Genomic DNA, 24,612 nt, shown 5'->3' on the forward strand with positions numbered 1-24,612 from the left:
GGACTATATACAATCTATATATAGTCCGCTGAATCTTATGATTTAACGGGCTTGTCCTCTGCATATATGATATGCATTATGTTGTTTCTATGATACGATTACTATTATGTCGTTACTGCTAACTTATATATATTTCAATGATATTTGCCATAACTTGTACTTAGCTTTTGCAATAAAGGTCTATGTATCCCAGGTTGTTGTAACCTATTTTTAGAGGAATCTGGCGTCATTGAGTTCAAAAGTAATCAATCTAATTAAAATAAGACCTATCAATTGTTACTTTCAGTCTCTGCATGTAGGCTCAATGCAGTAATGGAAAGGAACGATTGATAGATCTAATATAAGCAATGGTACAAAAAATATGTTGCGAGCTCGGGATGGTTCCTTTTTTGCGACTTGCTAAGATAGGTTGTTCCGTCACGTGACCAAAATAAAATAGAACTTCGCTAGGAATTTCCAAATAGAAGAAATTCAAAGTTGTCGGCTTAGAAAGGGTTAAATCAGGTAATTTATCTGATAAATTGTAGCATAGGACATACTTTCAGTGATGCTCATTTACAGAAACTGTATTGCAAACGGACTAAGCATGGATCATGATGCTCAATTCTGTCGTTTGGGTGGGATTCGATCAGCTGATCGCCTTCACCCGTCAACAAATCGTCTCACAACACCACTTAGTTCATGGAATGGCCGGTTTTCAACTATACAGAATTCATCTAATTGCATTTGTTAATTTTTCTCTAATTGCATCATTGCTCAACCTGTATTGTATATAATAGAATTAGTGTTTTATCAACTTCAATACCCCTATATCACTAGGGCTTTATTCCAAGGTTGTATTGCATTTAGTAGAACTCTCGTTTGTTGGATTCAGCTTTTGTAGGATATTTTGTTTGCTTTGAGTACTTTGTTTTTTACAAATTCCATTGGGATCTCAATATTTTTTTATGAATCTAGTTCGAATTCTGCTGATGACATTTCTACTTAACTATATAAGTGTACAGCCAAAGACCTGTAATTTGATTTGCAAGACCTGCAATCACACTATATCAAACAGTTCTATATAGAGTTCATCTGAATACCAAATTTGTCGTTAAGGCTAATAAGGTTAAAGGACCAATGTTAACATACATTCTACATGTACTGATGTAATTGATATGAATTAGGTATGGAGCTACATGTTGTATTTGTACTCAAATAGCATTTGACTTTGTTGACAATGCACAGTTACGTGGTTACATTGCTTATGTCTTGATCAAACGGACCACATGAGACTCCCTATAACACATGCTGTTTGTTTGCGTAAAAAACTACAAACAATCATTTCCTAACAGTATACAACTTGTCAGTCATTTCTGTAACACATGATTTCCGACAGTACAATTTTGAGCCGGCATGTTTCAGTGCATGTACACATGTAGATATATAGGAGAGTTCTTTGTGATGTCGTAGTAATTGGGATTACCACATGCCCAGTGCCATTATTACATTGTCAATAAAAATGGTGCATTATTGTACTAAAATGCTGTAAAAAAAGCATGTGGTATGTTTGAAGGACTTGAGTCATGTACAATGTATTTTATCAACATTTTCTGGCGTAAACAAATGCCATTCATCGAGAGACAATTTTGGTGGGGGAAATCGGTAATTTGACTTTTGGAACTTCAAAAACTTATTTTATAAGCAAGCAAAATTTAATTGATATGTCCCTTAAAAATGTCAATTGAAGACCCTGGATAATGTAAATTGACATTCAGACACAGCATCTAGCTTATGTCCAACGTAACCATGATAAAAGATAATACCAATGGCAATGAAAGCTGCAATGGTACTGAGGCTAGTGCCTGTTTTACCTTACATGTGATCAGAATAATGAAGTAGTTTCATTCAGATAAAAAATTCATATTTTGTCTGTGAAATTATAATTCTGTTACTTGAAAAATAAATTGGAAGTGATATTTATGTGTACAATGTAAATATCTAATTTTCAATTGTTATTTTTTTTAAGACACTTATATCAAGCTTAATGTAATGATTGCAAAGTTATAAATATGTTAACAAAAGTACAAGACTTGAAGTACAAAATGTACATGGACATGTTCTACATTGTAAATGTTGAGGAATTTGTATACATTGGTGAAAATGTTCTGTGCAGCCTCTCTATTAGTTGCAGCTCAAACTTATTTCTTTACATTTGTATATACAAATTTTAATTTTATGTCAAGTTACATGTACATTGTAGTTCTCTGTTTTGATTTTATGTCAAGATAGTTCTCTGTTATCATGATGTCTACAATGTATGTGCAATGTGTTCATAGCACTTTTGTAGTTAGTGTATATCTGATCTTGTGTGGTATTTCTGTTTCTTATAAGTGGATTTGAGAAAGGTAAAATCTTAACTGCCATTGTGTCTACTATATGTGCATGTACATGTACATCATGTGAACTTAAACATGCATTTTTGTACATGTGTATTTCTGATCTTGGGTTCTCCTTTGAAGTACATTTACATTGGTATGGAAATAATTAAAATGTCCAAGTGTTATTATACACTCACTCTACGAATGTTATATTGGAATCACCTTGTTCATCTGTCTGTCAGTCCAGATTTTCATCGCAAATATTTCAGCTCCCAATGGATTGATTGATTTCAAATTTGGTGTGTGGCTTCATATAGATAGGGCATATGTTGTAAGCAATTTTGGTTGCTCAGTAATGTCAGCTTCTTGTATGAGTGGGGTTATGCATAGCACAACAACATGTCCAACCTCTTTTTTATCTTTTATTTATTTTTCAGAGTTAGAATTTTGCAATCCTCCCGCAACTACCACTTGATTGGGGTGTTGGGAGGTGACATGTTACAACTACATGTATTTACAATCCAAGACTGCACAATGCATTACATATTTGAGTTAACAATGATAATAATAATACTGGTAATTGAAAGGAAAAAGGAAAAAAAATATTATAATACCACACCTTCATGCACTTTTAATGCATATACATGTACAAATTTCTGTACATTACAAATAATCATTGAATTTATGATTACATGTAAATAGAGAAGTAAACAAAATTAATTCAGAAATATGTTTTGCAAAGGGGCCCAAAATTTATTATAAGTTCTGGTAGTATTCTGTTTATTTCCAATAATTAGTTCATAGGATCCTTGATTTCAAACCAACAAATGTTGGAATAGTGTTTTCAATTTACCTTGATATAAGAAATGTTTTGCCATTATAAAAAAAAACTTTTCTTAGTGAATCCTGATAGAATCTGACTTTGCTTAAGGTAAAGTCAGCATCATAATTTCTCATATTTGTTGAAAAGACAACCAAATGTTATATGTGATGTTGAAATCATACAAAAGATGTTCTAAATCTTCTTCTTCAATGTCACATAAGGAAAATAAATTTGTGGCTTTAAGTTTTTCAGATAAGTGTTTTTACGAAAATTTTTTATAATTACAAAATATTTTGACAAGTCATTGAGTTCTGTTCGATTTGATACATCACATCTACCCCAAAGAACTTGCGATAAAAGATACTACACTGTGAAGTCAGCTTCATATCTTGACCTACTATTAGAGATCGATGGTAAAAGAAAACTGTTGTCCAATCTTTACAACAAACATGATGACTTTTCATTCAGAATTGTCAACTTTCCTTTCATCTGTGGCAACATCCCTTCAGTACCTGCATATGGAGTTTTCATATCACAACTCATATGTTATGCCAGAGCTTGCCGAAACTACACAGACTTTTTGTATTGCGTTAGACTTCTTACAATTAGGCTTCTGGAACAGGGTTATGTTGCTACAAGATTGAAGTCATCACTACAGAAGTTTTATGGCCACCACATTGTTACAAGATTGTTACAGTGTATGATGACAGATGTTTTTATGAGCAGCTTGGTGCTTGTTTCTAGAAAAGCAGACGACACTTACCCTACCAGTGCACCTGGTCCATACTCCCAGTTATTTAGTGGAGTTCAGAGTTGCTCATTTACTTTTGTTATTTTGTATGTATTATTTTAGTTACTTTATGTTCTTTATTGTATTAGTCTGTTTTCCATGTCTGGTCTTTGTCCCTGGATTACATTCTTTTGCTTTCCACTAGAATCTTGGTTCCCTTGATTACTCTTTCAAGAACATTTTTCAAATTCAGTAACTATTCTTTAGGTTTAACAAATACCTGACTTACATGATCTTTATATAAATTTCAGCTTTATGTTTATTTAAGATATTCAAGTTCAAAGCACCTTTATTGTAGCTCAAAAGTACAACAGACTATTATAATTTATTTTTCACCACAAATATTAGCTCATTATGAACAAGTGGTATTGTACAAATACATGTAGCATACAGTTCTGTAAAGTGCAGTACCTTAAACTTCTTGCTATGACAAGCATGTAGTTATGACATCATTATACATGTACCAGTAAAGTTAATTAACTTAGTTTCAAAAGTTGAAGCAATCTTATCTCAGTTTTTAATTCAGTGGAGGAAAATGGTGACTCCACTGTGAAAAAGTGGAGACATTAAAATTTCGGGTGATGGTAGTGTACTAGGCAGAAGTTCTCAATGGAATCAAATTCTTATCAGACTTGTTGTTTTAACTGGTTTCTGAATAATTACAAAAAAATCACTGTTATCATAGAATAGATACTAGCAGAAATCAATAGAATATTATCCAGGGACGGAGACCAGACATGGAAAACAGACACACACCACAAAGAACATAGAATAATCAAAATAATACATACAAAGTAATAAAAGTAAATGAGCAACTAAGACTCAATATTACTAAATACATGTATTATAAATTGAGTTGTAAAATATTTAAGTTGCCTTTCGTAAGTTCAAATGTACACATTCAGTCCTGTAAGAAATCTTCTATTGGGCTTGTCCATTTTAACCCTGTAATGGCTTGCCTCTTACATACTTGTACACGTAACTGCTGTTGTATTGTTTTACCTGGTATTACAGTCCAATACCCATAACTGTCAAAAATAAGTACAGTATTGATGAAAACTTCAATTCTCTTCAAAAGTCAAATGTACTGCATACAATATAAACATGGGTACATTTAGGTTTCACTACCTACCAATTAAGAATTAACACTTGTGAAAATTAAAAATTCATGTAAAAATTTTTTATTCCTGAACTAGAGTTGATCTCAAAATATTGAAGAGATCCTAGAACTTTTGTTTATTTCTAGAGTAATTGTGTTGTACCTGACAGCTACAATTTATTTCTGTCATGTACACCTTTCAATTTTTTATAAAATACAAAAATGTAGTTCTAACAGTTGAATAAAAAGCTATATAGTTCATTTCATATTTTATAGTTTTGATACATTTATTGAAAAGTAAATGAGATTCAGATTGATTTTTGTACCGTTTTTGGCTGATGCTTTGTATAAATCTATATATAGCTGGACAAAAGGGTCATTGACCTTATTATAATCCTGTATTGATACAAGTCTTTGGCCTTTATCTTGTGTCACTGACACATACATTTTACTTTCACTGTTAGGTGCATTGTACATTTGTACATAGAGTTATTTTAACCTTGTTTGTTTAAAGCATTGGATTTAATTCTTTTTTCTGTAAGATATATTTATTTTATGAAGATATTTATCTTAATTGCTTCTTGCAAAAGTTTATGTACATGTATATGTAGATGTGTTTAATCATTGTTACATATACATGTATATATATATATGATAGACAGTAAACTTGTACTGTTTGTTTGAAATTTTACTTTGGATACTGTATCATACATGTACATGTACATATTTTGGTAGTTGTACAGGTACATAAAATGTATGATATGAATGTATCAAATTCCTGGTAGAAAGAATTGTTGCTGTGTTCCTAAAATATATTTTTAGAATTTAATGTAAATGTAGGACTGTGCTATAATACTGCAGTATTACTTTTCTGTTCAATACATGTACATCAGATATACAAACAGTATTAATTTGGAAAGCTGAATGCGGAAGTGTTCATGGTCCAGATGAATTTATCATCTACAGCTGTACAACATCATAGAAAACAAGAGCCATCTTTTTACATGTGTATTATATTCCTTTTTGTCTGTTTGAACACATATACCAGTGTCGTAGACAAGAAAAAAGATGTACTCACAGCTAGGATTCTGGGAACTTTTTTTAGCCCTTGGCTTCTAAGGAATTGGACAGCTGTCAGAAACTTTAAAATTAGCTAACATTTTTATTTTTCATTAATGAATACTAGTATTGGTTTACCTACAAAAGGTATCAATATTTTGACTCTTGACCCTGAATTCACTTTGGACCCGTAAAACATGTTTCCTCGCAAGAGCCTGTACCCAGTCAGGATTGTGATGGTTGACCTTGTTTGTTGAGTGCTACACAATCTTGAATTTGCATCTGTTTCCTAGCAGAAGTTATGGCTGTAGTCTCTTGTTTGGATTTACTGTCATTTTTATTTGGGCTGACTGATCTTAAATCAACATACTGAATAAAGCATTCAAAGTGGATTTGGAGAATACATTTTGTGTATATCAAAGAGACAATGCAATAAAAAAATGAGTCATGACCCAAGGCGACTCACCAGTGGTCTACAATGAATGGCAAGGGCAGTCTTTATACCATAGGGCAGGTTATCTCTATTTTTTTTTTTAAATTGTACAGAAATCTGGCAGAAAATACATATACATGTAACAAGATTACTACACATAGCAGATTGTCTCCCCACCATCATAAAAAAATTAAGTTTCATAACTCCAACCATATTTTTCGAAATATAATGCCATTCGATTTGATCAACCACATATATATCATATCTAACAACCCTACAAAATTCGAACCAAAACCGTTCAGCAATTTTAGAGGATTATGTTCACAAAAAAGTGTGATGGAAAGATGGACACATTGTTGGATATGCAGATGAGACAATTTCTATGCCCCTCCAAAGCCTGACATATGGGGACAGTTATTTTGAAAACTGTATGAAATGTTAGTTTAGTTTATTTTCGTTTGTTTGAATTCAGAACAAAATTACATGTACATTTTCCTGTTCTTAAATGATGCAAAGGTACGTAAGTGTATATATCTGTATACTTCTTTCTGTGGATATGCATAAGGCCAAGTGCTAAGAGGTGTTCTTATTGCAATATAAGCAATGTAATCTGAATACTTGTCTTCATGTCTGTTGTCGTCTTAATTTCAAAAGCTTACTAAATTAATCTAAGATGCATATCATGAAGATCACGCTTAATATATTATTTATACTCGTCTTGACTGTTCAGATTGAGACACCTGTATTAAGCTTAATGAGTGATCATATTCGTCTGGACTGTTCAAGTTAAGACACTGGTATTAAGCTTAATGAGTGATCATACTCATCTTGACTGTTCAGGGTAAGGCACCTGTATCAAGAGTTTAATATGTGTGTTTTGCCTGACATAGTGAAACATTTTTGTAACAGTCTAAAATGCATTGATAAGTTTATATTTGACTTTTTATCAGTATATGAATGATTTTGTACAATATGATTCTACATGTTTATGTAGGAAACCACTTTTTAGCTCAGCTGTCCATAGGCAATGTAAGCTATTGCCATCACTTGGCATCCATCATCATCGTTGTTAACAATTTTTCTAAACTCTTCTCCTCTGAAACTACTGGACTAAGAACTGATGTGGGGATGTTTTATCCATTGAAAAAGCATGGCTGCCATTGCTAAAAATAGAACATAGGGGTCAGACAGATGTTTTTCACATATATCTCAAAAGTCATTATGTTTAGCCAAATTCTGATATCCATATGTACAGAAGTGTTCAGCATGATGCGATTTGGCTGTGGTCAAATTTTCGTTATCTGTTAAGCCATGTTGAAGTTATTGCCTTTTTTCAACATTTTTTTCGCTATTTTTAATGTTATTTCTTTCAAAAATCTACTCTGACACTACTTGACCATTTAAATGTAAACTTGGCATGGGTGTTTCGTAGGGTATTTGCTAAGAACTTCCTGCATTACTAAAATAGAACATAAGGGTTAGACAAAAGTCTTCTTATTTATCTCCAAAACTGTTAGGGTTAGTCTAATTCTTTTAAGTGCCAAAATGATCCTTATAAGATGTCCAATGACTCTTTGTTAGTGTTATTGCTCTTGAAAAGTGAAGAATTATGTTTTTAGCAGTTTTCAGATGATGTCTTGAAAATTATAATAGATAGAAAGAAACTTGGAATTGATGAAATGATTCTTATGATATGCCGTAATGTCCTACCTACAAATGTAAGTCGTCTTTTGAGATGAAATTGGCCATCAACTTCTTGTTATAGTTATTGCCCTTGAAAGGAAAAAATTGAACCAGAGCAAGGATTCAGGCTCCTTGGAGCCTCTTGTTTATTTATTTATTTATTTCTTTTTTTTGAGTCTTCCTGTATTTATGCGGGGAAAGGGGCTGTGGGCTTTATTTCACTAATCTGAAACAGTATGTTAATTGTTCATCATAGATAAAAGACAATATTTCAATTACCCGACAAGAGATCCTTTTGTGCCAACTGTGGGATACTCTATGAACATGGCCCTGGGCAGGTCCGGGTGTTAAAAGAATAGGCCAGCAGCAGTGCTAAGCTTGTCGTAAAAGGCTACTAAATAGTGCTCAGAAACCTAGCTGGGAGCTAGGCACTCTGCCCACAGAGCAACTGGGATGTGAGTCCCAGGTGGTGGAATGGGATACCCCTGGCATATTACATGCTGGGGTTGTCAGGCTATTATAAGCAAAACCTGACCGCAAACCATAATGGTGCACCGTGTTGGGAAAGATGTCACGTTCCTTCCACATTAAGAACCCTGCTTTGGTATTCGATAGGAGTAGGAACATTTGCGCTCCGCCACAGTAGGCTAAATTGCCCGACCTTACCCATCCCTCCCTTTTTCTAGTGGCAATCAAAATTTTCCGACCCTATTATCCTTGTGTCCCATCCCTTTTATTCATTTCATGTTCATTTTGTCATCCATTTCATTTTCATCGTCTGAATATAGCAGAAATATTGCTGCTCGGACGTTAAACCACAACAATCAATCAATCTCTATGAACATGCATGGAACATGCTCAATATACACTTCTGGGAGAAAATTTTTTTTAGTTCTACCCATATCCTACCTTGTGAAGTGTACATGTATATTGAGCATGCTTATCAACTCAACGCAAAAGGGTCTATTGTTTATGCGGCCCTGTTAGTACCATTTTGAGATGAGATTTTCTTTCAAGTTTTTTACAACAGTGAGTTCCGTATTATTGAATTTTATTTATCCATTCCTTATGACCTTGCCTCAGGGTTTGTATACAGAGATTTCATTCAGGACAAACATGTACAAGAATTTCACACTTGGAATGTAAGTATACATTTGTAAATATATCAGATAAACTCTGCCCCTCAGTCATTCAGGTTCGTTAACATTTGTATTCAGGCTATACACATGAAACAGTATTTACTGGTATTAGTGACCATTTACATGCATAATTGATGTCTTTTGTCTTCTAGGTTTAGATGAAGCACTATGGCAGAAGGTGTAGACCCGAACTTCTCCCAGGCAGGTAGACCTAAGCCTGTTCAAAGTGCAAATTCAAGCCTTGCTCAGGCATGTAGCTCCAACCCTGCCCTTTCAGCAAAAACTAGTCTTGCAAAAGCAGTCAGCTCAAGTCCTTCACTAGCAGCAAGCACTAGTTTAGTCAAGGCTGGAAGTTCCAACCCTACTATTGGAGCAAGTTCCAGTCTTGCTCAGGCTGTTAGCTCCAATCTAACAGTAGCCAGTATACATACAATTGGTAGTGCAAATGTAACACCAAGGTTACAGAAGAAGTTTACATCAAGAGAAAGTTCTATTACTACAGGAACAGACTTACTACCTATATGTAGAATATGTCAGATGCCCGGTGATGCACAGGATCCTTTGTTTACACCATGCCGGTGTTCAGGGACATTAGGGTTTATACATTTCTCGTGCTTAAAGGTAAGTTAATTATAAAAACATGCATTACACTACCAGTATTAATGATTCAAAACTTTTAGCTACCACATGTACATGTACAATGTATCTGGTGTGCTCTAATCTGATTTGGTTTTGCATTTGTTTAGAAAGGGAAGTGTTTGTCTAACTTCTGCTCAATAGTCAATTTTTACATCTAACTAGTGTTAGAAGAAATTTTCTCCTTTCAACAGATATTTTGGTTTTCGGCAGATGATTGGTTGGAATTCCATTGTAATGTCATCAAAACAAGTTGTTTACGAATTTACACACAAAGGTTGGAAGATTTTAAACTTCAGAGCAAGAATGGCTTAAATTGTAACTGGTTGAATATTAGGTTTCTCATATAAAATTTTGGAGAAATTCAATAATCCATTTGTTACATTGTAAGAAGCTGTATACATGTATGTAATGATTTACCGTAACTTGTCTATTTTTGTTACTACTGTAGACACATTTGTAGTGGTTTTGATGTAATCTGATGTCATGGCATTATTTTAATTGAATACTATTATAAAAAAAATTATTTAAAATAATGAAAACTTTAGAATGTAATGTAAGTGTTAATTATAACAAGTGTGCAAATCAAAAAATCTGATACCATGTTAAAGTGCTGTTATGTCTTTATTGTCTCTAAGTAAAAGCATCTGTTAATTATTTTAAGGTTTCCATAAATGTAATAGGGAAGTATTTCTCCTGTAGAGCATCTTATTGTACATTGTCATAAGAAAAAATTTTGTCTGAAAAAGGTTTTGTATTATTGTTAAACACAATACCCAGTTGGACATACTGCACTGTTATTTTGATTCATCATATTTTATGGAAGTTAATGGACTTAGATTTTCTATGCATTGAACACTGAACACATTGTGGACTTAATACCTTGGACACCACAGGATTCATTTTGTTCAAATTTTGTAGGATTGTAAGGCACAATATTTAGTTGATCATACTACACCACCATTTTGATTTGACAAATTTTATGGGAGTGATGGGGCTTGGATCATTTCCTGCATTGAACTGTAAAATGAAACTTTGAAGACACAACTCCTAAAAACACTGGATGGATTTTGTTCAAGTTTTTGTCCCCTGCGAAAACACAGCAGAAGGGAGTAGTAATGCTCTGTATCTGTCTGTGTGTCTGTCCTTACAATTATCTTGTGGGCACACCACCTCTGAAACCACTTAATGGATTCTATTCTTTTTGTAGGATCCTTACATTCATTTTTGTACCATATGTAGTGGATCGTATCACACTGCTATTTTGATTTGACAAATTGTCGAAAACTTTGGATGTTGGTTGAAAACTTTATTTGAACAGTTTTTGATATGGAGTTTTGACATTGGTGTTGTTATCATTATGGTTTTAAGTATATATGTTTTATAAGTGTTAAATTGTACCTCCACAATACAATAATGATTGTGTATCACTAATGTATGTACAAATTTTGCTATGGTAGGGGACAAATGGCCAAATGTAGCAATCTTGTTCAGTTTTACACAAAAAAGGATGTTAGTGTATATTCTTTATGCATTTGTAGAGATGGATAGAAATCTCCACAAGGAAAACAAAGAAACAACCTAGATGTGAGCTTTGCCACTATCAATTCCATAGACACAAAAGGTTTAAGGCAAGTATACTACCCTTCAAGCTTTATCACTACCAATTCCATAGATGCTAGAGGTTGAAGGCGAGTACAATACACTTCAAGCAGTGTTCTAAGATTTTGACTTTTTTGGGTTCCACTTAAAAAAAATCAACTTGCCCACAATTAAGTGTGTTTTCTAACTTAACAAATCCTTTCAAGAGTAACATAATAGATAACTTTGCGCTTGCCCGGGGTGACAGGAAAATGGAAACCTAGTTTCACTGTCCAAGTGAACTAATTCTCTTGCATTAAGGTCTGACCTGGCAATTTCAGTGTGAACTGATACAAACGATGCATACTCTGTGTTTAACCAAAGTTCAGTAAAAACAACACTGATTTTTGTCTAGCCAAGTCCAATAAAGTGTACCAGTAGGTTTTGTAAGAATTCATCACAGTTATCAGATTGGTTAAAATGTTTTTGAACTACTTGTGTCTGTAGGTACATATATCACACACTAAACCAAGTATTATTAAAGGAAAGACTGTCTATAAGAAAATGTCAGGTGTTGTGTGAGATGTCTGCTACATTTTATTAAATATAAAGATGTAGGTTTCCACTGTTATTTTAGAGACATTTTCTTATTAAACCAACACAAATTAACACTTTAAGTCTTGATTTTTCTTTTGGTGTGGTCTGACAACTGGCTATCACCTTCCCACTAAATATGATCAGGTAAAGTAGTAATAAACTATAATTGTTTTGTAAGCATATTTATTATAGCACTGCTTTGCTCAATACAACTTTCTTTAGTAAATACCAGTCACTGGTAACCAGTGGTATATAAAAAATTCAGACAGGTTTATACATTGGATCTTATTTAATTGACTGATATGTTTTGTTTGTTTTGTTTTTGTTTTTGTTTTTTTTTTAAAGGGGGGGGTAAAACCTAGACAGGAGTTGAAGGTTTTTGTTCATATATGTCTGTACATCTGTGTTTTTGAATTGGTGGTTTGAACAGTTCATTGGCTTCAATGTTCAAAACTATATCAAACTATTTTTTCCTAAGATGAAACTTGATTGATTGTTGGGGTCTAACGCTCGAGGAGCAATATTTCAGCTATATTCAGGTGAATAAAACAATAGATTGTTATGTCTGTCTTGTAAGCTTGTTTTTGCAGTTTCTAAGTTCATTTTACTGGTACTTGTTTTAATTATTTGATTGATTATCGTAAAAATTAAGTTATGGTACATTCTTTAAGGTAATTTGTATAGGGCAAAGTACTCCCTCTTCATATTAAGATATATATTTATATTCAGTTAAAGTTTTTTTAAAACTTATCCAGAACTTTCAGATGTGGATGCAGTAGTGTCATACAATTAGATACATGTACATGTTAGGCATCCAACTGTTGCTTTGATGTGATGGTGTAGGAATCTTCAAAATGAAACATAAATTTCTGTTTAAATGTAACCTTTGAAATTGAAAAGTCACAGAATAATCTTAACTAAAAAAGTCATTGTTTTATTTTATTTCCTCTCATTGGGTTAACCATTAAATAATTGGTTTTAGTATACAGGTACATGTACTTTTACCTACTGGTATTTATACCATATACGTGTATGTCTGTCTATCAGTACATGTTATTCAAGTTTTATGAGCTTCTTTGTAAGAATTTAAGTCATTTTACTTTTAGTATGTGAAGATATGATGACAGGTCTATAATAAAGTTTTTAAAAATGCTTTGATTGATCATATAATTTTATCATGATTGATTTTGAATTGAGGAATTTTGCAAATATGATACAGTATGATTCTTTTTATATGACCACAAATAAACTGCGGTCGTATAATGGTATCATGCTGTCGTCGTCATCCACAGACACTTCATATTTGGACATTAACTTGAGTATGTGTATAGATCAGAATGAAATTAATTAGCACAATGTGCCATTCCATAATGCGAGACCTAGGATTGATTTTGGGGGTTGTGACCTGAAAAGGGACCAGAAACAAGCATTTTCATGATGTCTGGACAATAACTTGAGTAAATGTGAATGGAACTCTTTGAAGTTGTACCATAAGGTGTCATACATGTAGCACAAAAGAAAAGCAGGGGTCAATTTTTGGGATTGGGGCTTGAACAATTTTGAAGTAGGGGCCTAAACGGAACCAAAAGCAAGCATTTTTATGATGTCCAAACGACGACTTGACTAATTGTGAATTTCTGATTTACAGATACACCATAATAACCAGTGTAAAAGTGAATAAATTACTTTGATATTGTACCAAAGATGCCATATACCCCCATAGGAAGGCTGGGGTTGATTTTGGGAGTTATGCTTATTTAGGAATAAGGACTGGAAAAGGGCCTCTGTGATCTGATCAAAATCTTTTCCTTTGTCAAAAAAAAAAAAGAGTTCATAAAGTGGTCTTTGGATAAAATTTGTAATATTCTTACAACCCATGTTACCAGTGAATTAAATCTATTCGCACATTTTGTCTGTTTCTAGTGGCGTCAACATCTGACCTATTTTAGACATTGAAATACTGTTATGACATTTATATAATTGATTTAACTTCAAATAGAGTTCAGTGTGACCTGTTTTTGTTGTTGGAGTACCATAAGTGGAGCAAGTCAGATTTTAATGATAGTTTTCTTTTATAGTTGACATGCCTACATGTTCATAGACATGGATTTACTATAAACACATTTTCCCCCTTTTTTCCATGTACTTGTGTTAGTGAATTGAATCAGTTTTTACTTAAGTTTAATCTGTATTTTTATAAGTAGGTATAGAATCTAAATGACCTAGATATTGTTTATATCCCACTACTCGAGTTAGAGGTACATTGTACATATACATCTGTATACCTGGTACATGTACATGTAGTGACCTCATGTCAGGTTATTCCATCAATTGATTTGAATGAATACCAAAGAAGAATCCCTTATTTAAAGTCTCATTAGAATTAAATTGATTATGAATGCTATTGCATATGATATCCAGAATTGATGGTCTTTATTCCTTTTTCATCCTTTTTCACAAAATTTGAAATGCAGGATATTTTGGATGAATCCGTTCTTGAACAAAGCTAGGGTAGTTCTTAATATCATGTGTCTATGTTGGCTCTTGTTTAAAAGTATGGTACTTAAAAGGTCAGTATCATTCTGACATTATTAAGAAGTTATTGAATAACAGCATGTTTATATAAATTTTCCATTGGCATCATTATTACTTTATTTTAGAGCATGTAGGTAGTAAACAGAGAAACAATGTCGAAACCATTTAGTGTTGATCAACTTAATCAGTTTGTCATTTACTCATGTAAAAAGTGACATTTTCTAGTGTTCACCATGTACAAAAAAATGTGAATGATAGAGGCCAATTCAACTTTTATTTTTTACAGTTTAAGAATTGGAGGTTCCCAAGGGTAAACAACAGAGATAAGTGTCTTCACATCATTTTTCTGCTGAACCTAGTGGTAATGATTGGCTGTGCCGTAGCTACCATACTGTGCTTCTTATCTGATAAAGGACAAATAACTAAGTTCCCCAAGAACAAGGTAGAGCTGACGACAGAAGAGATTATAACCCTAGGTTGTGGAGTGGCGTTCTTTGTAGCCTTCTTCATTGCAATGACTGTAGAAATCAAAGCTAAACATACTGTGTATAAACTTTGTATGCGGTTCATTATGCACAATACTGAGTGGGCTGTAGATGCTTATGACAGAAACAAAGATCCTGAAATGAATAGACCTCTTAGAGCTCAGTATGTCTGATTCGCAGTGTCAATTTATATCTCTTTTTTCAATTATACCAAGTCCTCTAATTGGACCTTTAGGTCTAGAAAGACCTGCAAAATCTGCAAGATTTTATGAATGGCTTGTATTTACAAGTCCAACAGGAAAGAAAGTTATTGTTGTTTAATACACTGCTTAAGTTGATGACAAGGTTGTTTGAACCTTTCACCCTCTCTTTACAAATATATCAAGTGACAAAAAAACTGAATGGTAAGAACTTAATGTCAACACTAGCAGCTGATGTTTAAATGTGATTTAGAGAAAAGCAAAAACAAGGTCTGTTTGGTCATACATACATTTTTTTTGAGATTTTATTTTACAGAATTTTAGAACAAAATATTTGGGAAGTGATCAGTCTGTTTTATGAGTAGACTTATAGCTGTCAGTTAAGTCTCATTTAATGTCAATATGGTACACTAAGAAATAGCAAAAACTGTAAAACTTCACCAATGTTTGTACAACTAAGTCCTTGTCCATAAATGTTATATAACCAATGTTTGTACAACCAAGTCCTGGTCCATAAATGTTATATAACCAATATTTGTACAACCAAGTCCTGGTCCATAAATGTTATATAATTATACCGGTAATTGGTGCGACATACTCTACCAATGTTTATACAACTAAGTCCTGGTCCATAAATGTTTTATAATTATACCCGTAATTGGTACCACATACTCTTTAGTCATAGGCATAATACAGTGTAAATACAACAGTGTAAACCTTTGTACATACATGTTTCTATTTTCTTTTTTTCATTTTTAAAAATTTGAGGTTTGGTCTTAATTACATTATGTTTGCATATGAATTTAAAGCTATACTAATCTTCAATATTGTAAAGAATATGACAGCCAATCAGGGCAATGATTACTGCTTTGTTTTATGGTTGCAACTGTTATTTTAACTTTCGTTTTTCTGTATGTTTATTAAGGTGTTAATGTTAAAAGGTATTGACTTGATTAATTTGTTCCTGTTACCAGGCTTCATTTTAAATAGGGCATTTTTTTGCACTAATGTGATACACAGTAATCAGTGCTAATGTACATACTTAGGTTTAGGTTTTGTTTCTTGAAAGGTAGGTGTCTATACATGTAGACTGCTGCAGTATTTATATACAAAGAAGTATAATAGGTACTTTTAATGGCGCTTGCAAACAAAGTTAAGGGGTATATATATTTGATTTTTTTTTAGTTTTAGCATTGTACATAGAAGCAGGGGTATCCTTTTATGAAGCTTCTTACAATATCAGTTTTAGTTAGACTTGTAACTGTATTGTTAAGACTTTTCTATGTTACTTTTTGCCTTATAACATGAAATAAATTAATAAATGTTTTATTGCTTCTAAATTTAGAAGTGCAAGATCATACTGATGTTATGAAAAAAAATTAAGTAGTCTGTTCTATAAAATTAGATTCTTAACATTGTGATCTTTTAAAGGTTTCCAAGTAATTATACAACCATCTCAAAGGTACTCTATAAGTACCATTTTGTGTACGAATCAGGCAATGGATGTCACTTCATAATTCTCAACTTGGTCTTTTTTGCCTCAGATATATTCAATATATCAAGATAACAGCTGAAAAGCTATTTAAATTTATTCTAAAGCACCTGTGACCTAGATATGTTTTGACTGCTTATATAAGGAAAAAGTGTAGGAAGATTTCCCTGGCATTTTTTCATGGTGCATATCAACTTCTTTTACACATTTTGCCTTATTCTTAGATGGAAAAGTACTTAAATATATCACGAACATTTTGATTGTTTGAAATGGTCCTTCATCTTGTTCTGAAAAATTAGTAAATAAAGGAAATGATAAGTTGAAAACACTTGGTTAAGATAAAATATTAATACATGTGGGCTTATGACCATTCAATGCTCTGAAATAGTTGTCATACTGTTTGCATGTATCATTTAAAGGGGTGGGCAGTCTCATTAAAGATTTATGAAAATCAGGTATGAAGATTTTTTCATGTTAAAGCAATAATCAAGCAGTATTTTTAAAAATCCTAATTTGAATTTGTTAAAAAAAAAAAGAAAATAGCCAGCCCTGGTGTGGTTTTATTATATATTCATTTAAATCCTTTTTCAATTTTTAGCGTCCCCAGAATAGAAATATCTACTCTTGGACAGGTTAATGGGTCGTTATTACAAATCCATTAAATGCCATAGATTTATCTTATATAACAACAATTTCATTTCTATCACTTATAAAATGTCTTCTAAATGTTATAACAGAGGTGTTACTGTCTGATGTAAGTCTGACAGGAAGACAAGCTTTGCAGCATAATCAAACATTTTATGAAAATTTAAGTTGTCATAATATGATTCTTTTAAGAAATGTCACATAATTTTAAAACTGAAATGTACTCATTAAAAAGCATAATTATAGCCAAAGGGAAAGCATATAATCTAACTTTTACATTATATTCAAAGTGTTTTCAGAAGCACATAACTTCTTTCTTTCATTAACTATGTAAACATGAAGTTCTGTTAAATCATATTAAAGTAACAAAAAATCATCAAAATATTTAAGCTCTATATATGATATTGTTTAGGGAATTGCTGGTGCATGCAACATTTCAAGTTTCATGATGTTCCATAAATTTAGTGGCAGATCCAGGTGTGGGAAGGCAGTTTTGGGGATTGACATCAACGTTTGGTTGGAAATTTTTGTTAATTATGTGCTCATTCTGGGTTAAAATGATAAAATGAGCAAATGATAGCCTGGGATACTCCATCTCCTTTTATAAACTTCTGGATTTGCCCCTTAATATATTTTTAGGAATGTGACTGTAATAAAGGTTTTATTGCCACTAAAATGCCTATTGACATTTTGACAGGATGTTGCAGTATTGCTACACATGAGCATCATTTAATTTTGAGTGGTTTAGTGACATCGGTTTAGTTGGTGCCTGAGAAATACTGTTGTGGCTAGTAACTTCAAATGCATATATGAGCTAGTATATTGTACTAAATGTTTAGCCATTTTGTTTGTTTTATTGATGCTGTTTCAACTATATAAGTTTTTAGTGTTTGATTCCTGGCTTTACATATTAGTAGCTGTTGTAATTTGTTTTTCCTGTAAGTCTATCTCATTCTCATAACGTCTAATGCTCTCATGGCAGAGAATGTTGAATTTTCTCTTTAAATTGGTTTTGCCAGAAACATGAAAGTATTAATTATCATTTGTCTTTCCATCTGTTACTCAACACTGTCTAAATGTTTCCTACAGTAAGTTGCATTGGCTGTCAAAGACTCAACAAGAGAACTGTTTCTTAAATAATATACACAGAATAACAGCAGTTATGATGTGAAAACAAAACAAATATCACAGTAAGCCTGTTAGGTCAAGATATGTTGTTCTTTCAAGACTTCAAAACTGATGTTATTCTGTTTATCAGTGACATTACAATAGGTTTGACGTAACATCACATTGGAAATTAGCGATATATTTTAGTTTCATGGCAGTATCCTGAGATAGAAAATATCGGTTAGAACAGTGGAAAAACGATAATGTTGCTGACAAGTTCTACATATTGTGTAGGTAGAAATTGTTGGTTTATATTTTAGACATTTACAAACCTGTTCTTATCTGATCAGTAACTGTAGCCCATTCCTGACTGTGTCATTGGTTTGGATCTCAAAAGAATTTATCATAATTTTTAATTTTTGAAAGGATTAAGTCAGATCATAGTTTGATATAGACCTTGTTACCTTTAATTCTTATAGAATTATTTTCTTTATTTTCCTGCCATTTGACAGTTACTCATTTTTTATATGATTAATGTTGATTAATGTGCATAATATACAGAAAGTAAGAGATTTCAGTTTATATTGTATAATATCTTGAAAGCTTTCAATTTTTCACTTTGTCAGAAATACCTCAATGATATGGTTGGTCTAGACCTTTGTTTTTCATTACAATTTTTTATGATATTGAATTATCAAAATAGAAAATGTTCATACTGGTATTATACTGTCATACATGGACAGGATGTATCTGTTCTTTATGAAATTGTTAGAATTGAATTTTTAATCAACTCAAATTTCAGTTTTTTTGTTAAATTAATCTTTTTGAGACTTTCATAATGTGAATTAATGTATTTTAGTTGAAGGCATTATTAGAAATGAGTTTTTCATATTATTAATGGTCTTTGCTATTTGTAATATGTGTATTAGCTTCCTTGTAGCATTGTGCCAACTATTAGGTTTATTTAATTTATTGCTATATTTAAAGTGCTTGTTGTATATCTGTTCTCTGCTATCAGTGTAAGATCCTCGAATCAAATTCATCTCCTATTAAAAAGAATTTATTTTGAAAATCCTACAATAATATTCTCATCCAAGAGTAGATGGAAGAGACATGAATGTTGAAATGATATTGAAAGCACCCTCAGTGATCAAATGATGTATGTGTGTTTGTGTGTGTGCGTCCATGACATTCTTTGTGGCATTGTGTATGAAAATTCTGTATGACATTATGCAAGATTATTTTTGTATGATATGTTTTGAAGAGGATTCGTGTGTTACATATGTCATCCTTGATGTGTACAAGAATGTGTTACTATTATCTCCATGTGTGATATGTTGTAATACACAATATATTTACTGTTGAGGATGTTAATGAAATTATCAATTGGTCAGTTTTTAATTAACCAATTATTTTCGTGAATTTGTAACCAATGATTCCATTAACAGAATGTGTATCTAAGGGACTATCAATGTATGAGAAAGATAATTAAATGTATGTTTTGTGGGCAGTTTTTGGTTCTGTGATAGTAGTGATTCCAAACTTGTGTGATATGATATTCTGTCTGAGTTTGAATGATACAGTTTGTTTGTTGTGACTGTTACCAGATTATAATATAACCTCAGATTGTATGTTTCTCCACTGAAAGTGCTGTTCTGTTGAGAATAACAGATTAAATTTATCCCCAATTAGTGTAATATGCACTTTCAGTTATTTGTTTTTCATTACTGAATAAAAATAAACCATATATTGAATACAGTGTTATGTTTTATTTGCCTCAATATTCATACAAGTTTTTTTTCTCATAAACAAGATGATTTCAAATACATTTTGGCCGTATGATAAAACTTTACCAGGTAATTAAGCATATTCAGGATTATTTTTATGGTTTGTATTTTGTAGCTCACCTGGCCAAAGGCCAAGTGAGCTTATGCCATCACTTGGCGTCCATTGTAGTCGTCGTGGACAAATTAAAAAAAAATCTTCTCCTCTGAAACTACTGGACTGACAGGTTTTAAACTTGGCATGATTATTCCTTAGGGTGTTCTGCACAAAATGACCTTTTGGATTTTTGATCCATTAAAAAACATGGCCGCTGTTACTAAAAATAGAAAAGGAGTCAGATGGCAGTTTTTTGCAATTAACTCAAAAACCATTGCCTTTAGCAGATTTCAGGCAGGAGTAATATTGTTCAGCATCATGAGATGGACCTATACCAAAATTTTCAAAACGATTGGTCAACTGATGTAGGAGTTACCGCCCCTGAAACAATTTTTTTTTGTATTTTTACGCATGTGCAACTTTGAAAATCTTCTTCTCAAAATCCATTGCACAGAATTCAGTGAAAGTTGGCATTTACGATCCTTAAGGTATCCCACACAAAATGACTGTTAGGATTGTTGATTCATGAAAAAACATGGCCACCATTACTAAAAATAGAACATAGGGGTCAGATGGCAGGTTTTTTTTTGCAAATAACTCAAAAACTGTTACCTTTAGCACATTTCTGGCAAGGGTAATTTTGTTCAGCATCATGGGACGGACCTATGCCGAAATTTTCAAAACCATTCATTGACTAATGTTGGTTTTTTTTCACATGTACAACTTTGAAAATCTTCTCTAAAACCTGTTCCTAATACACTAATATCAATATAACAGTTAATTTACACACTCACATACAGATGGTGTTTTTTTTTAAACCATCAACTTTATAATGAAGCTGGCAATAAAGAATTTTTAGTTTTCCAATAGAAATATGCTTTGTTGGCTTCTCTAAAGCTTGATATAATTTATATTTAAATAAAGATAAAGATGTAAGACTAAGGGTACCAACATCAAATTTGTTCCTTGCTTATAAAGCACATGGAAAAACGTTCTTTTTACCGGACTATGTATGTGATAAATATATGTATTAAACAAAAGACTCCCAGGAGCCCGAATCGCTCGTCTGGTCAAAGTTTGTCTTTCAAGGGCAATAAATTTAAAAAGTTTTGTCCAACAATTTTGACTCATGAAGACTTCGGAAGGACTTATTATAAGGATCATTTCAGCAATAGAAAGTTTCTTTCTATCTATTATAATTTTCAAGATATTGGCTGAAAACTGTAAAAAAAATTTCATCTTTCAAGGGCAATAACTCTTACAAGGAGTCATTTGACAACTTTGATCCCTCAACACTTTTGAAGTCCTTATAATAAGGGTCATTTCAGCGATTGAAAGAGTTTGACTAAACCTAACAGTTTTGGAGATATATGCGAAAAACATCTGTCTGACCCCTATGTTCTATTTTTAGTAACAGCGGCCATGTTTTTCGACCAATCAAAAATCTCCAAGTCATTTCTATGCAGGATACCCTAAGAAACATTCATACCAAGATTGGTTCTAATTGGTCAAGTAGTGTCAGAGGAGAAAAATTTTTAAGAAATAACATTAAAAATAGCAAAAAAATGTTGAAAAAGGGCAATAACTCCAACATGGCTAAACAGATTAAAATGAAAATTTCACTACAGATAGATCTCATCATACTGAACACTTTTACTTATGTCAGATTTAGCTAAACCGAACAATTTTAGGGATGTATGCAAATAACATCTGTCTGGCCCCTATGTTCTATTTTTAGTAACGGCGGCCATGTTATTCCAGGGATCAAAAATCCCCAAATCAGTTCTATGCAGGATACCCCAAGAAACATTCATACCAAGTTTGGTTTCAATTGGTCTATTAGTGTCAGAGGAGAAGAGTTTTGATAGATTCTTAACGACGACGACAAGTGATGGCAATAGTTCACAAATATATAGTTCTTGGTAGAGATTCCTCATACTTGGTAAGAAATAATTCCAAATCATCTTCCAAATATACAGAGAAAGATGTTTACAAAATGCTGGAATTTTTAATCGACAACATATTTGTCCAGTGTGGTGGACGTGTTTTTCAACAAACGGTCGGCATTCCAATGGGAACAAATTGTGCTCCTTTACTAGCTGACCTATTCCTTCACTCTTATGAGGCTGACTTTATAGATGATCTGATCAGAAAGAAAGAATATTGTTTAGCTAGATCCTTCAATCTCAGTTTCCGTTATATAGATGAAGTGTTATCTTTAAACAATCCTAATATCGGGGATTTGATACATCGCATCTACCCAAAAGAACTTGAGATAAAAGATACTACAGACACTGTGAAGTCAGCCTCATATCTTGACCTACACTTAGAAATCGATGGTAAAGGAAAACTATTGACCAAACTTTACGACAAACGTGATGACTTTTCATTCAGAATTGTCAACTTTCCTTTCATCTGTGGCAACATCCCTTCGGCTCCTTCGTATGGAGTGTTCATATCACAACTCATACGTTATGCCAGAGCTTGCCAAAACTACGCAGACTTTTTGTATCGTGCTAGAACTCTAACAAATAGGCTTCTGGAACAGGGTTATGTTGCTACAAGATTGAAGTCATCACTACAGAAGTTTTATGGTCGTCATCATGTTTGTTTGTTTGTTTGTTGGGGTTTAACGTCCGAGCAGCAATATTTCAGCTATATTCAGACAATGAACATGAAATGGATGATAAAATGAACATGAAATGAAAAAAAAGAAAGGATGGGTCACAAGGATAATAGGGTCGACAAATTTTGATTGCCACTGGAAAAAGGGGGGATGGGTAAGGTCGGGCAATTTAGCGGAGCGCAAAGGTTCCTACTCCTATCGAATACCACAGCAGGGTTCTTTAACGTGCGAGGAACGTGGCATCTTTCCCAACACGGTGCACCAGTATGGTTTGCGGTCAGGTTTTCCGTATTATAGCCTGACAACCCCAGCATGTAACACGCCAGGGGTACTCCATTCCACCACCTGGGGCACACATCCCAGTTGCTCTGTGGGCAGAGCGCCCTAGCCCCCGGCTAGGGTTCTGAGCACTATTTAGTCGCCTTTTACGACAAGCTTAGCCCTGCTGCAGGCCTATTCTTTTAACACCCTACCTGCACGGGCATAAACATCTTTATTTACAGTCTGTGAATATGTTTTGGTTGTAGAATGAAGTTGAATCAACAATATATAAATAAATGTGGTGAAAGGTGTACGCATAACCGTTAATAAACCTACCAGTTTTGATTTCTATACCGTCACCGCCGATATGACGTCATCTATGGAAGCCGGTTTCGGAAACAAAAAATAGACGAAATATCACGGGTTTTATTTCTTATTTTTAAGCATGTTCCGAAAATTATATTTTGCTATATTTTTGATATATTGATCCTATATGATAACTTTACAATATACAAAAGAAAAAAAACTTGTGTAGCAATTACTTTGAGGTCGTGTAGTAGATTGACTAGACTATCAGTGACCGAGTTACGCGTAACTGTGCCATAGTTTTATTAATATCTTTGTACTTAAAGAATTAAGGCTTGCATAAGGGAATTGATTAATAAAGACGATTTAAAATTACTTGTTTCGGAATTTAAAAACTAATTAATTGGGTTAACTGTTTTGTATTTTGGCAAATGTTTATGTTTACGTTTCAAACGAAGATTAGATATATATGTGAAATTTAAAGGAACTTCTTTTATTGAACTCTGATTATTTATAGATGCCTCTTTATTTTGTGCTGCTCATTATGTATGAACAGTGGGTTGGTCTTACTGGACGAATCGAACGGCAGGTTCAACATCAAGCTCCTATATAATGGGCGACGTTGGCCGTTTCGGGCGTCTGGTACCACTACACTAACGTATTGTTATTTTAGGTATTAAGTATTATTTTTGTTATTAATTTTGAATTAAGATATTTTATTTTGAGAAAAACTTGTTAATTTAAATACTTGATTTATTTTATGATATTATATTATTGAATGTATATCTTATATCTATACATTATGCTATTTTTAATTTAATAATTGTTATGTTTAAATATAAATTCTTTCAATTAATTACTATTGAATTTCACA

General features: G+C 32.8%; 1 protein-coding gene across 1 annotated transcript; it reads left to right on the forward strand.

The window, feature by feature from the left end:
• The first annotated feature begins 393 nt into the window (after nt 1-393).
• Nucleotides 394-17,452, forward strand: LOC148629522 (uncharacterized). The gene is made up of 4 exons (XM_088552953.1): nt 394-504; nt 9,539-10,007; nt 11,564-11,653; nt 15,022-17,452. The coding sequence occupies exons 2-4, from the start codon at nt 9,555-9,557 to the stop codon at nt 15,391-15,393; spliced, it is 915 nt and encodes a 304-aa protein (XP_088409079.1). The 5' UTR covers nt 394-504; nt 9,539-9,554; the 3' UTR covers nt 15,394-17,452.
• Nucleotides 17,453-24,612: the final 7,160 nt, after the last annotated feature.

The sequence above is a fragment of the Perna viridis genome, chromosome 1 (genome assembly GCF_037379345.1).
Source record: "Perna viridis isolate PV_CMFRI_1.1 ecotype Kerala chromosome 1, ASM3737934v1, whole genome shotgun sequence".
In the NCBI taxonomy this organism is placed as follows: Eukaryota; Metazoa; Mollusca; class Bivalvia; order Mytilida; family Mytilidae; genus Perna; species Perna viridis.